General features: G+C 52.3%; 1 protein-coding gene across 1 annotated transcript in view; it reads left to right on the forward strand.

The window, feature by feature from the left end:
* The window catches only part of SLC35F3 (solute carrier family 35 member F3), a 114499-nt gene extending 102184 nt beyond the window's left edge, over positions 1-12315 (forward strand). The window contains exons 4-7 of the mRNA XM_045783395.2: positions 4278-4403; positions 6348-6540; positions 7596-7685; positions 10825-12315. Coding sequence (XP_045639351.1) covers positions 4278-4403; positions 6348-6540; positions 7596-7685; positions 10825-11060 — 645 coding nt within the window. The 3' untranslated portion in view covers positions 11061-12315. The remainder of the gene's footprint in view (positions 1-4277; positions 4404-6347; positions 6541-7595; positions 7686-10824) is intronic.
* Positions 12316-13555: the final 1240 nt, after the last annotated feature.

The following is a 13555-nucleotide window of genomic DNA, read 5'->3' on the forward strand; positions in this document are numbered from 1 at the left end:
GAACTGACACCGTTTCCCTTCCCAGAGGGCCAAGTGCACGAGCCTGGGAGTCCCACAGACAGAAAGAAGGTGAAGGAGCGTCAGTACTGTTTGTGGGAACAGACTACACAGCGTACCTGTGTTTATTAAGACCATGACTCAAATCACAAGGGCTGTAGTTCCTGCAAAACCAACTGGTCCGGGTCCTGTGGACTGACCAAGAAGCAGCAAACATCTTCTCACGCCAGAGAGACCCCAGCCACTTATGGCATCAGAGGTGACCGTCGAAAGGAGCCCAGGTTGGCCCCTTTCTCTGTGCTCCCCGGCTGTCCAGACTCAGGCTCTCGGACCCAACAGGGAGGTGCTCTAGTCTAGAGTCAAGGGACTAGGGTTTGGATCTTGATTCCTCTCTTACAAGCTGTTGGGCCTAATGTCTTTGAGCCTCTGTTAAGATAGATGAGTTCTCAGTTTAGAGAACAGTTGTGAGAATAAAATCAGATGGTGTATGCCCGCCACATCAAACCTGGTAACTGTTCTCTTTCTCGGTGTTATTTCTGTTGTTCCTTCTCAGTTGAAGGGGTTTGTTGGATCAGCCCAGTTCTTTTGGTCACCATGTCAGAAGCTGATGAACGTCAAAGGAGACAGTTTTGTGTAGCAAAAGCAACAAAAGAATGAGAGCAAGTCGAACTCTGGGGGCAGGAAGTACAGCCTCTGCGACAGCCAAAGGCCACCCAGCTGTGTGAGCGGCTAGAGAGAGACGGGGCGGTCTGGGTGGGACCCTCCGGATGGGACCCTCCCCCCTCCCCTGCCTGCACCACACACACGGCTCGGGGGAAACAGAAGATGGGACCCTCTGCTTGCTGAGCAGCTAATCATAACTGCCCACAATAGTCAGGGACAGACGCAGAAGCAAGACGACACACTGAGAGATCATTCCCGTGGGCCCTTGAACCCCAACAGCACATTCCTGGGGATCCTGTGCCTTTTCCAAGGCCAGTTCCCATCTTGGGTTCTAGCCGGTCTTTTCAATAATTACAGAGCTGTCAGCGTCTCACGAAGGGCCGTCCCTGGACGTGACTGCCTTGGGAGGCTGTCCCCTGCCACCTGAGCGCAGCACAGGGGAGGACCCAGAGCCTGGGGAGCACTGGAGGGCTCACAGCTAGCCCCTTGCCATGCCCTGAAATCAGAAGGGTCCACCAGATGGTACCCACCACATTCTAATAGTCTGAGTGGATAAGAGCAGTCAGGAGCTGGGGGGGGACGTATATCTACAGTTTGTCCATTGCTCAGAATTGCCCCAGACAATACACACCCACAGTGCAGCCCACAGGCCGGTTTGGCAGAGGACACGCAGCCCATCCCACACGGAGCGGAGAGCTTGTCTGAGAGGGGCTCAGACCGTGCTGTGCCCTCCTCTCTCATTCCTTCTTGATGCTCAAGGGGTTTGCCTCCTTCCCCTCAGCCTGACAGCAGAGAGCGAGCAGTGGGGCCATGGGGGATGCAGGGTGGCGCCCAGGCGCCTGGCAGGCTACAGTGGGGTCACCATGGGAGGTGAGGCCACCAGTAGGAGAGTAACTGGCAACATATGCTGACCCTGGTCTCTCCTGCGCCTACACTTCCTCCCCCTCCAGCTAACTCCCTCGTCCCCCCGCCCCGGCTGAAGTCGAGATGGCAGCGCTCACCCTTCTCGGTGCTAGGGCCACTGTTACCCATTAGTCTGAAGCCCCGAGTCCCTGTTTTTGGACGGGTCAATGGGATACGTGGAGGGCATGTTGGAAGGTGGGAGAAAGGAGAGGCAGGGAGAAGTTCAGTTGTCTACTTTCCTTTATTTTCTCCTCAAACTCAACGTGCTCCCCCAGGGACACCCTGATCTAGAAGATGGGGGCCGTGTGAAACCACAGGACAGGCACCACTGGCCTTCCTGGAAAGTACATCGTAGTGCAGGGAATAGGCAGCAAACGTTCCCAAGTGCAACCCAGAACCCCAGGTACGTTATGATATAAATGTAAAGTATACATGTCATTTTTAAAGATAGAACTGGGGTCTTGAAAGGAATGTCAGGCTTGAGGAAGGACTTCCAGGCTCTGCCCCCCAAACCCATAGCTTCAGCTCCGCTCTGCCATCGGGGGCATTCAGAGTGAGCTTTGCTCCAGCACTTTGGGTGGGCCCCAAGCTCAGGGCCGGGGGTCCCAGCAGGGTTGCTGGTGCCAGGAGACTGGGTGCCCCATGATACGCACCAGGCTGATCCTGGGACCTGTGGTGGGGACTCCCAAGAGGAGAACTGGAGGTGGGAGCTGGGGAACCACAGTCCCTGGTGCCACCTGTCACAATGACCTCTGGGGGCCTGGGCTCCTCAAGTATGGCCTGGAGGGCTCTACATCTTCCCGTCCAGCCCCTTCCCTCAGCTCTTCTGCACAGCACAGCCCAGGGGGAGCTCGCAGCCCTTTATCATTGAATCAGTAGAGAAGACAGACCAAGAGGCTGGAGACCAGCCTTGTAAGTCTTCAGGAGAAAATCAACCCTTGCGCTCCTTCATTTCCTTGAAATTTCAGCCCCAAGTTTGGAAAGACTCAAGCACCTTTGGAGACGCACCAAATCATCTGAAATTCAGCTATCTTCTTCCCTTCCTCTTTTTTCTAGTTATTTCTCTCCCTGTGGACCTTGGATGCCTAGCGAGGTTGACCTCTTCCAAGCAGCTTCTTTGCATTCTCTGTGTCGCCTAGGCCAGAAGCCACCTCTTCCCCTGCCTGCCTTGTCGCTTGCCCCTTTCTTCTCCTGAAGGGAAGAAAAAGTTGCTTATTGTCTTACTTTCTCTGTTTCTTTCTCTTCGTGAACAATTGTACATTGTACAGGTAGCATCTGAGTTGGAAACATACTCAGTGTGTGATGCAGAATGAGGCCTTTGGCTAACAGTGAGCTACTAAACCAGAAAGGACAAGCAGACAATCAGTTGCCTGGCACGGTTCTAGTAAATGGCCATCACCTGCTCTCTCCAGAGCCTCTGTGTAGTTACATGGGCAGATTTAGCATTACAGGAAAATATTGCACGAGGAATATTCTAGAAGTATGTAACTCACACTGCTTGAGACTCAACCACATTATCTTTCACTAACCGGAAAATGTTATGGTTAAGCCACAAAGGAAACCTCAATTCAAATCTCAGAGTGTAGTTGGCAGTGGCGTATTCTTGTGAATCCTACTTTTCTTTCTTATGTAGATCAACACTGACTTTATAGTCAGACACACTTGGAATTTTGCATCCCCACTCAGCCACACACCATCCCTGTGACTTTGGGCAAGTTACATGACCTCTCTGGGCCAAAGTTTTCACGTTTGCAAAATTAAATGGATGATAGTATCTACCTCATTTGAGGATCAAGTGAGTAAATACATAGAAAACACTTCACCCGTGACCACTTAGTAAACGGTGGCTCCTTGAGATCGTTCTAGGTAGCTGGGGTCAGTTTTGAATGATCCATTAAGAGGGATAAAGCTCTCGGTGAATCCACTAGAGGAAAAACATTTGTTCTGCCTGCAGCACCCCCGGCCCCACTTCGCACCAGCAACGTTTACATAACTCTGGGACCCCTCGGCGACATTTACTTACATAGCCCCTACTTACTCTCTGCACTGATGCATTTCTCCCTTGTGAAATTTCTCCCAAGTAGTGAGTCTCCTGTGAAACCGGACAGTTTTACTTTGCACGCGGCAGGAATGTGTACGTGGCCCTGGGGCATCCATTCAACAAGAGAAGTCTGTGTCCGGACAATCACAGGACTGAGGGGGGCCGTGGGGGGAGGGCCCCGCCACAGCTAGCAAAGGAACGGCAGCCCCAGGGTTAGGACGCTGGAGCCCTTTGGCCCATGGCACTTGCTCTTTCAGAAGCCCCTACTGCTGGCGTGGTCAGTGGAGCCCAGACCTGTGCCCTCTCTGCGGAGACACAGAGCACCGGAGAGCAAGAGCATGTGACGTGCTTTCAGAAGGTCGGGCAGGAGCTGGGGTCACATCCACGGGTGGTCTGCCAAACCTCGTCACGGCCGGAACCCCTGCTGTTGGCAAGCAGCACAGGGACAGGCCACCTCGTGATGCTCCCTGCCGCCAGCTGTTCCAGGTGGCTCCGTCACGCTAAGCCTTACTAAGCGAGTACAGATGTGTCATTTGTTCTCCAGGGAACTGGGAAGGACACGCCACTCTTCCCTCGCCTGAGACCTCTCATGAACGTTCCTACCCCATTGGCCCTCGGCAGCCGTCAGACTCCCCGCCACCACCCTCACCCCCGGTTTCTCCCTTCTGTGCAGATCGTGGCCGCCATCCTCGCCATCGCTGGGATCGTGATGATGACCTACGCCGATGGCTTCCACAGCCACTCTGTCATCGGCATAGCGCTGGTGGTGGGCTCTGCGTCCATGTCTGCCCTCTACAAGGTAAGCGCGGGGAGCGAGCTCGCCGAGGAACAGCAGGCCCGTTACCTCTGGAGCATCTCTGAGGGCACCCGTGCTTTGAGACGAGCAGCTGCTTTCACTGGGCAGACAGACTTGCAGGGATGAGGCGTGCACCCGCTCTTGGCTTTGGCTCTCTAGACCTTTCCATCAAGGGCCATCTCTCTGCAGCGCTGGGGCTAAAATAGGTGGAACGGTGGATGGGCAGCACGGGGCCCCTGGGGGGCCGGCTCAGTGTCTGGGGGGCTGACTTCCCACCAGGTTTGACGTGAAGATTTAAGTATCTGGTGTCGCCTCGTCACTGAAATCTTTCATCGCGTGGTTTCCGCAGCTACCGGTCCTCAGCATGAATCCATATGCATTTTAAGCATTGCCCGTAGGCTGAATCAATAAAAGCCCAGCTCCTGTGATACGGGGATTATAACATATTTTTGACAAAATGTGGGGAAGCCCTAGAAACATGTCCCAACTGCAGGGCTGGATGAAGCCATGTTTGATCCCCACCCTTTGCCCACCCCCCACCCCCGACCCCATCACGGCTCCTGGCTGCGCTCCCTCCTCCTTCCCTTGCTTCCTCTCTCCTCCTTTTACCTCCGTAGTGAAGACTGCAGATCTTCTCTGGCCTCCGAGTCGGGAAGCTGACCTGGAGGATTCAATGAGGAATAGGGGTTTAGCTTTGAGACTTATGGCCCTTCGTGGATCCAGACAGTAGGACAGAAGAAAATTAAGTCCAGTAGAGAGTTAGAAGAAAAGGCACTTTTCCCCCCCGCTCTGTGTGTAACACATTTTGTGGTTCTGGAATGAGAAATGACCGTACCTTCCCGTCCTTCATTGCCTCCCTGCCCTCACTGCCCACAGAGAGGCACGCAGCCCATCTGCGTGCTCTGGGACACATGCCCCCAAGAGGAGGCGATGGCCCCGCACCACTCTGAGACTTGAAAGCCACTATTCAAATGCAGAAAATGGGACCAGGCCACAGGCCGCTGGACTCCATTAGCTGCGTGCTAATGGGAAGCAGAGCACCTATGGAAATGCAATCCACAAGGAACACAAATAATTCTGATTCCGACTCCCCTTTCCCATCTCCTCCACTGCCCGATCTTTATCCAGAGGGGCCAGTGGATGGAAGGCTGAAAGCAATTTATTTCTCTCTTTAAGCTTTGTGCACACATGCCCAGAAATACCTGAAAGATTTGTGACGTGGCTGAAGAGGGAGGAGGCAGGCAAAGTAGGAGGCCCAACAATGCAGAGATTCAAGCTGGACTCAGATCCGGTCCCTGGTCGTGGGCAGTTCACTGGACCGCGGGGGTGGCTGCCTCTGTCAGCCTGGCTTCCCGGCCACTCCAGGCACATCTGTCACTCTCCTTCTGGGCCTCACACACCTGAAATATGTACAAACGAGAACAGGTGCAAGAAATCAAAGGGGGCTGCCTTCCACTAAACCCCACGCCGTTTCTGGAACAGGGTGCGTGGGGTGGAGCAGAGATGAGCTCTGAGTGTTATAATCCCTCTACCTTCGGTTTATAGAAAATGTCTCCGCAGCCAAAGCCCTTCGTACTGGGGGCAGGCTGTGTGGTACGGAGGCAGGGATCCCCAAGAGGGATGTGTCCGCGTGGCAGCTAGCTCTAATTTCTGTGGCTTCCCCGTCTTCGGACGCTCTGAAGCTGGGACGTGGTGCCATGAATACAACACAGACAAATCAAGCCTAGCGTGTAAAGCCGTGACTCCCAGAGATGCCCTGAGGCCAGAGATCCGCAACTCTCCATGGCGCGCGTGGGGCAGACCCCACCACCCTTTCCCTGAAGGCTTAGTGGGGTCGGATTTGCCTGTCACCTGGCTGTGGCCCTGCGCCCAGGCCCAGCCTCAGTCAGGTGCACCCACTGGCCCTGTGGCGAGGCTTCACCCACCCTCCTCTGCTTTCTCCGGCAGGTTCTGTTCAAGCTCCTCCTGGGCGGTGCTAAGTTCGGAGAAGCCGCCTTATTTTTGTCCATTTTGGGTGTGTTTAACATCCTCTTCATCACCTGTATTCCTGTCATCCTCTACTTTACCAAAGTGGAATACTGGAGCTCTTTCGATGACATTCCATGGGGAAACCTTTGTGGATTTTCAGTCCTCTTATTGAGTAAGTGGCGATTCCCCCTGTCAGAATCCCTGTCAGAATCCCCGTCAGAAGTGACGACTGAGGAGCAGGACCCGGGCAGCTCCAGGGGCATCTAGAAACCCGTGTCCTAAAGAAGAGAAGCGTTCTGTTGTTACCCTTCAGTTGCCAGTGCTTCTCAACACCGTGGTGCCTCTCCAAGTGAAGCCCTTGTAATGACGAAGCTGGATTCTAGTTGCAGAACCGCAGGCATGGCAGGAGTAGCCATGGTCACCGCCGCTCCGAGGAGTGCTGTGTGTGACCTCCTGATGACAGAACATTCCTTACAGGCCCGGGAGGGAGCTGGTCGGTTAATGCACGCAGAGTTCTTAGAACGTGGTCTGATGTGAGTCGGCGTCCGCTACGTTTTCTCAGTTATCATTGCAGTGACTGTCGTCACCACCTTTACCTGATGGAAGGCTGGTCCAAGGCAGGAAAGTAGCCAAGGAGGGGCCTCACCCAGTTTCTCTCTTTTTTTAGATTTTATTTATTCATTTGACATAGAGAGAGACAGCCATCGAGAGAGGGAACACAAGCAGGGGGAGTGGGAGAGGAAGAAGCAGGCTCCCAGCGGAGGAGCCCGATGCAGGGCTCGATCCCAGGACTCTGGGATCACGCCCTGAGCCGAAGGCAGACGCTTAACGACTGAGCCACCCAGGCGCCCCCTCACCCAGTTCCCATCTTAAAATGCACAACCCAAAGCACCTGTCTGTGCTCATCCCAGACTCACTGCTGGCAACGGAGAAAAGCGAAGTTAGTAGGACGAGTCGGATGGTCCCAGTCCTGTTTTCCAGGGCCTTCTCACGGATGACCTTTTCTGAATTTCTTTGCTCTTCTTCAAAGCTCGGGGAAGGGAGGAAAGCTGATTGATCAGAATATGTGTCCCTAATCCCCACCCAGGCTCACCGAGTCAGAGAAAATGGCAGGAGTAACTCCTGCGACTCCAGCCTCACCAGGGGAGCTGGGGTGGGCCAGACCAGGGAGGGGGCCAAGTCCAGGGCCAGTAACAAATAATACCCTTCTTCTGTTCTTTATTTCAGCATTCAATATTGTATTAAATTTTGGAATTGCTGTTACGTATCCCACTCTGATGTCTGTTGGAATCGTCCTCAGTGTACCTGTGAACGCAGGTAAGCTTGTATGGCTTCCTCTATCTGCTTGTAAACACACACACACACACATTCACACTCCCAAACACATGCACTCACATGCAGTCTTGCTGTGCCAGCTACGGAAAGCATGTTTGCCCTTCCGTGTGGAAAGCAAGCACTGGGGCAGAATGTCGGCGCGTGATACCCATACGGCGTTTCTCCAGAATGCACCGGTTTTCACTGACCACACCAAGGCACAGATGGTCCCAAGCCATCTCAGTTCCAACTGGTGTGGGAACCAGAGATGAATCTCATTCATCTTTTTTTTTTTTTAAGATTTTATTTATTTATTTATTCGACAGAGAGAGCCAGAGAGAGAGGGAACACAGGCAGGGGGAGTGGGAGAGGAAGAAGCAGGCTCATAGCGGAGGAGCCTGATGTGGGGCTCGATCCCATAATGCCGGGATCACGCCCTGAGCCGAAGGCAGATGCCCAACCGCTGTGCCACCCAGGCGCCCCTGACTCTCATTCATCTTAGTAAAAAGGATGGAAAATTATGTAGCAGGCAAAAAATTCAGTTTTGTACGTGACTTTCTGGGGGAGAAAGTGTGCTCCGGCGTGCCAGGTGTGGGGTAGTGCTTGCAAGCTGAGGAAGCACAAACATCATTCTCCACCTCCCAGAAGAGCGAGAGCCCTTCGGCCAGTGACTCGGGACCTTGCTTTGCTTTCTGCCTGGGGTCTCCACGTGCACTCACTTGGCAGCTCTTCCTCACCTCCTTACTTTTCCTGGCTCATTCTGGTGACCGTTTTGGATTTTCTTCCCCGAGCTCCCTCCTTACACCTGACGTCCCCGTCTAACCTGTTCTTAGCCGAGGAAGGGTTTGTAAATCAGTTCTCTCCATCGCACTCACCCCCTTGGCCCCAGGCACAGCCCTGTCCCCCAAAGCCACGTGCAGAAGCCTCCTGCCCACAGGCCATTAGAGGGTTCACCCCCAGGGAAGGGCAAGCCTTCACCCTGTTCAACATGGCATCAGTCGGCAAAACAGCTCTCAGCTCCCTAAGCCTTTTCCCGTGATTTGGTTCTTCACCCCTCCTGTCCCACGTGTTCTGCGCATGCCTCGCCCTGGCCCCAGACTCTTCTCGGGGAACCTCAGGGCAGCATGTGCAAAAAGGCCCGGCTGGGGCATCTGGGCACTACGCTCGGGCCAGCAGCAGCCCTGCCCGCCAGGGGATGGTGGTCCCCGCTCGTTGCCCTCGCTCGGCATTTCCCAAGGCTGGAAGACCCGGAGCTCCTGCAGAGCTGGTAAGAAGTGGTCCAACCTGTCGGGCTCCAGACGCTGCCGCCTTTGGAAAAATAACTACCGACTTACCCCCACGCCTCACTGCGTCTTTATAGTCGCCGCGATGCTGCTGCGAGCCGGCCTCTGGCGGGCAGCTCCTGGACGGAGGCGCACTTTGCCGTCTCGCACGGCCAGGCATCTGAGACGTTAACCAGAATCCCTTCTTACGACTCACCTGCAGCATAAGAGGTGTAATCGGTGTCAAAGGAAGGACGCACGTTCAGTTCGCAGCTGGAGGAGAGAAGCAGGGGGTCCACCATCACCCAAGTACCAGCGCAGAGCGCTTGGGTGGCTTTCCCGCTCGCCCTGACGTTTGTCTCTGGAGCTGCTCATGTGTCCTGCTAATCGACCATCCCCGTGTGCTGAATGTACCGAATGTTCTGTCATTATTAAAAATTCAAGGATTTCTGAACTACACTGAGATGAAAGAGGCACTTTATTTGTTTTTATATCTCTAAGGATAATCTCTTTTTATTTATTGCTTATTTTGTATTTTTTTTAGTTTTATTTAAGTTCAAGTTAGTTAAAATATAGTGTATTATTGGGGTGGAATTTCGTAATTCACCAGTTGCATATAACACCCAGTGCTCATTCCATCAAGTGCCCTCCTTAATGCCCAACCCCCAGTTACCCTGTCCCTCCAGCGACCCTCAGTTTGTTCCCTAGAGTTGAGAGTCTCTTATGGTTTGCGTCCCTCTCTGTTTTTATCTTATTTTGTTTTCCCTTCCCTTCCTCTACGTTCATCTGTTTTGTTTCTTGAATTCCACGTATGAGTGAAATTATGTGATATTTGTCTTTCTTTGCCTGACTTATTTAAAAGAGGCACTTTAATTCCACGAAAGGGCTACAAACACTTTTTTTTTTTTCAGGTTTAACTTTCATCCCTTTCTCTTTCTCTGCCCACCCTGTAGACAAAGTGAGAGCTGGGTCGGGGGGGGGGGGGGGAGAGGCAGGGAAGGTGGAGGATGGTGAGGAAGGACAGAGCCAGGCCGCATCCTGGGCAGCAGGAGGAGGCCCGCACGCGGAGAGCTGGCGCACAGCTGGCCAGCGAGGCGGCGTTCAAAGGCTGCACGCTCTAACGCAGCAAACCCTCTCTCACAAAATAATATAAAAGAAAAGGAGTTGGTGCCTCTTGTGCAGAGGGCGGGCTCCAAATTTGCTTTGTCTGGCTTAACAAGAGAACAAGGAAATAAAAAAAAAGAAAGGAAGAAAGAAAGAAAGGAGGGAAGAAAGAAAGACAAAAACCTTAATATTGTAGACCTTTAATAAACTTTAATACTTAGTGATGACCCAGGTGGCTTTGGAGCCTCGTGCTAATGATGCCCTGGGGAGGAACAAGAATTTATATTTTTATCTTCTAGAAACCAGTTTGAGTTTGGTCTTCAAACCATATATATGCATATATTAGGAAATAATGCTTTTAAATTATAAAATATCATTGTAGAAGACATGAAAAGTACCAAAATGTAAAGAAAGCAATCACACGTTCAGTGTCCTGCCACCCAGGGGTGGCCAAAATTAAACTTTGGGACGATGTGTGTGTGTATTTATCTCCACCTGCCTATTTGCTTTGTCTCTCATGCAAATCAATATCTGAACTAAGGTGCCAGGTCAGTTTGGGGAAGTGAAACAGAAGCGCCAGGCTTCACCCCAGGGAGGTGTTATAAAATTAAGAGGCAGCCCCTGCCCTCCAGGAACAAAGCCACACCAAGGAGGATTCTGCGGTCAAGGAAGACCTCTGCTCCTCGCTGCCCACACAAGAGGACGCCTCGGGCCCCGCCCTGCGCCCGGGCCTGGCTCCCCTCTGAGTAACCCGACTTCTCTCTTGTCTTGCGCAGTGGTTGATCACTACACCAGTAAGATAGTCTTCAACGGGGTCCGGGTCATTGCCATCATCATCATCGGCCTGGGCTTCCTCCTCTTGCTCTTGCCCGAGGAGTGGGACGTCTGGTTGATCAAGCTGCTCACTCGCCTCAAAGTGAGGAAGAAGGAGGAGACGGCGGAGGGCGGTGCAGACCTGGGCTCGGGACCCCAGAGCAAGAACAGAAGAGCCCGCCCTTCCTTCGCGCGCTGACCTCGGCCTTCCAGAACTCTGCGGCGAGCGCTCACGCTCGTGTTAGGGACTTGGAGGTCTGTTCCTGACAGGGGACCCTCAGTTTGGTAAGGTGTGTACATACCTGTACAGCTCCGGTATTCCGCGGTAAGTTATACGGTATTTATTGGCATGTCCAATTTGCTTGCACTTTTTCCACATCAGACCTTTCACCTAAGGGTACCAATTCCAGAGGAAAGAGAAAAGAAGAGCCTCTGGGCCCTTTCGAAATGAATGTAAAGCCGGTTAAAATTATCCTTGCATAGATTGTTCGGGATGGCAAGAGGCAGGGCAAGTGTTCTGAATCTTAGCCACTGCAAATTACATTGCACACTGTGATTATTTTTCAGCTATGGTAGGTCATATTTTGTTTTATACCAGAGCTGTACTCTTAATTTTAAGGGATTTTGATGAACCAAAAGACGACTGTAAGTTACTTTGGGTGGATGGAGGGATGGAGGGATGGACGCGAAGAGGTGAAACAGAAAAGCAAAAATGGACTTCGGAAGCCACGGGCTGTGGCTAACCTGGGGGTGGCAGGTGGAGGCAGACAGGCCCTGGGCCAGGTGGCAGAGAGGGAAGGAGGAGTCCGAGCCCCAGCTGGCCTGCTCTCACCTGAGTGTGTAAGATCGTGCAAGAGAAATTACAGTGCCTTCTACAGAATTTTTGTCCTTACCTACGTGAAGCGAGGTGACATTATAAGTCACTGGCGCCGTCTTATAATTTAGATGTACAAATCTTTAGAAACAAAACTATCTGTGTGTGTGTGTACGTGTACAAAAACGGCAAGCTGATGACCAGTGTAAGGGAACACGGGTAGCAGTGTGCAATGCACATATAAGGTAGACGACGCGGAAGGTGAATTTCTGGTTGCTTTTACTCCATGACCAAGATCGAAAATTATCTACCGAATCTGTAAACCTTTTTATGAAACTTTTAAAGCACCAGGCTGTTTACTTACACAATTTAGGTCTGCCAGAAAATTCTATCTGTGATAGATCCGTCGAGAGGGACGCGGGGGTTAGAGTTTACTATTTTTGAAGTTTACATTGTTACATACGAAATGGAAACCTTATTTTGAAATGTTGTCATAACCCAATGGTGCATTCTGTAACCATGGAGTCTTTCGTTTCGTAAGGGGAAGGGGCATTCATGACCCGAACTTTTTAGCAAATTATTATTCTCAGTTTCCATTACCTGTTTGGCCAAACAGATTAATAAACTATTTAAAAAAGAAGCATTCTGCGCTGTGTTGGTGGCCACTTTGTTGCATCCCCACTGGAACCCTTCCTTCCTCACCCTTACCCTTTGCTCCCAGCAGGTCCCACCCTCCCGCACCACCGAGGCACAAAAGCCAACCCACCCAACCACCTCAGTGGAAGGAAATTCTTACTGTAACAGCAGAGTTGACTGTCACCAAAGCAAAATGCAAAACAGTCAGCCAGGGCCTCATAAAAGAGTCTTTGAGTCAGCATCTCCCTCCCTTCCTCCTCTCCTTTGTCCCCCTCTCCTTTCCCTCCAGGTGCCTGCCCCCCACTCAGCTCTGGGTGTCGCTGCTCTCTCTCATTTTTCTGCACGGACTGGTTCCTCAGGCTTGCACTGGCCCCTCCTAGGTGCCTTCAGGTGGCACGTGGACATGGTCTTCCAGCTCCCCTCCCACCCCTCCCTTCTGCCTGCGTGTCCTGACCTAGTTCTAGCTCTGGAGAGAACTTGGTGTACCAGCTTCAGTAGCACACACATTTCTGTTCCAGGCAGCTGCAGCCCGGAGCTGTGGGATCCACTGTCTCCCATTCTGCAGCTGCAAATGGCAGGTGCTCTAAGGGGGTGGGGGGGGGAGGGTGTGAGCAGAGAAGAGATGGCGAGGACGCCTCATCCTTCCAGCCATACCTAGTACGACTACACACCGTGGGGTGTTTGCTTGCTCCATGGGGTCAGAAAAGGGGAGCTGAGCTGTCCAAAGCAGAGAGCTCCCTGCCTGATGTGTCCAGTGTGTGCTGTGAGGGGGATCCTCTCAACCCCCTTAGCGGAGCCTGAATGAGTCACCGCCATGATTCTGTGTTCCAGACCCCTCCCGTTTCCTCAGGGGGCCAAACAAACATTTCCTATGCAAAGCCATGACATGAAAACATTGGGAAACCCAGCACTGGAGAAGATACACCTTATTCTCCCATTTGGCACAAAAGACTGTGAAGACCCATAAGCATCGGAAGCAGGGGCTCAAAGGGATATTTTGTACACTCTGATCACGGCAGCCTTATTCACAAGAGCCAAGGGGCGGAAGCCATCCAAGTGTCCACCAACGGCTGACTAGATAAACCAAGTGTGCACACAGTGGGGTAGTATTCAGCCTTAAAAAAAAAAAAAAAAAAAGAAGGGCATGCTGACCCATGCTACCACATGGATGAATCGTGAAGACATAATGCTGAATGAAGTAAGTCGCAAAAGGACAAATACAGGATTCCACTTATATGAGGTAC

Source organism: Ursus americanus, chromosome 6 (assembly GCF_024610735.1).
Source record: "Ursus americanus isolate L20-20 chromosome 6, mUrsAme1.1.p, whole genome shotgun sequence".
Classification (NCBI taxonomy): domain Eukaryota; kingdom Metazoa; phylum Chordata; class Mammalia; order Carnivora; family Ursidae; genus Ursus; species Ursus americanus.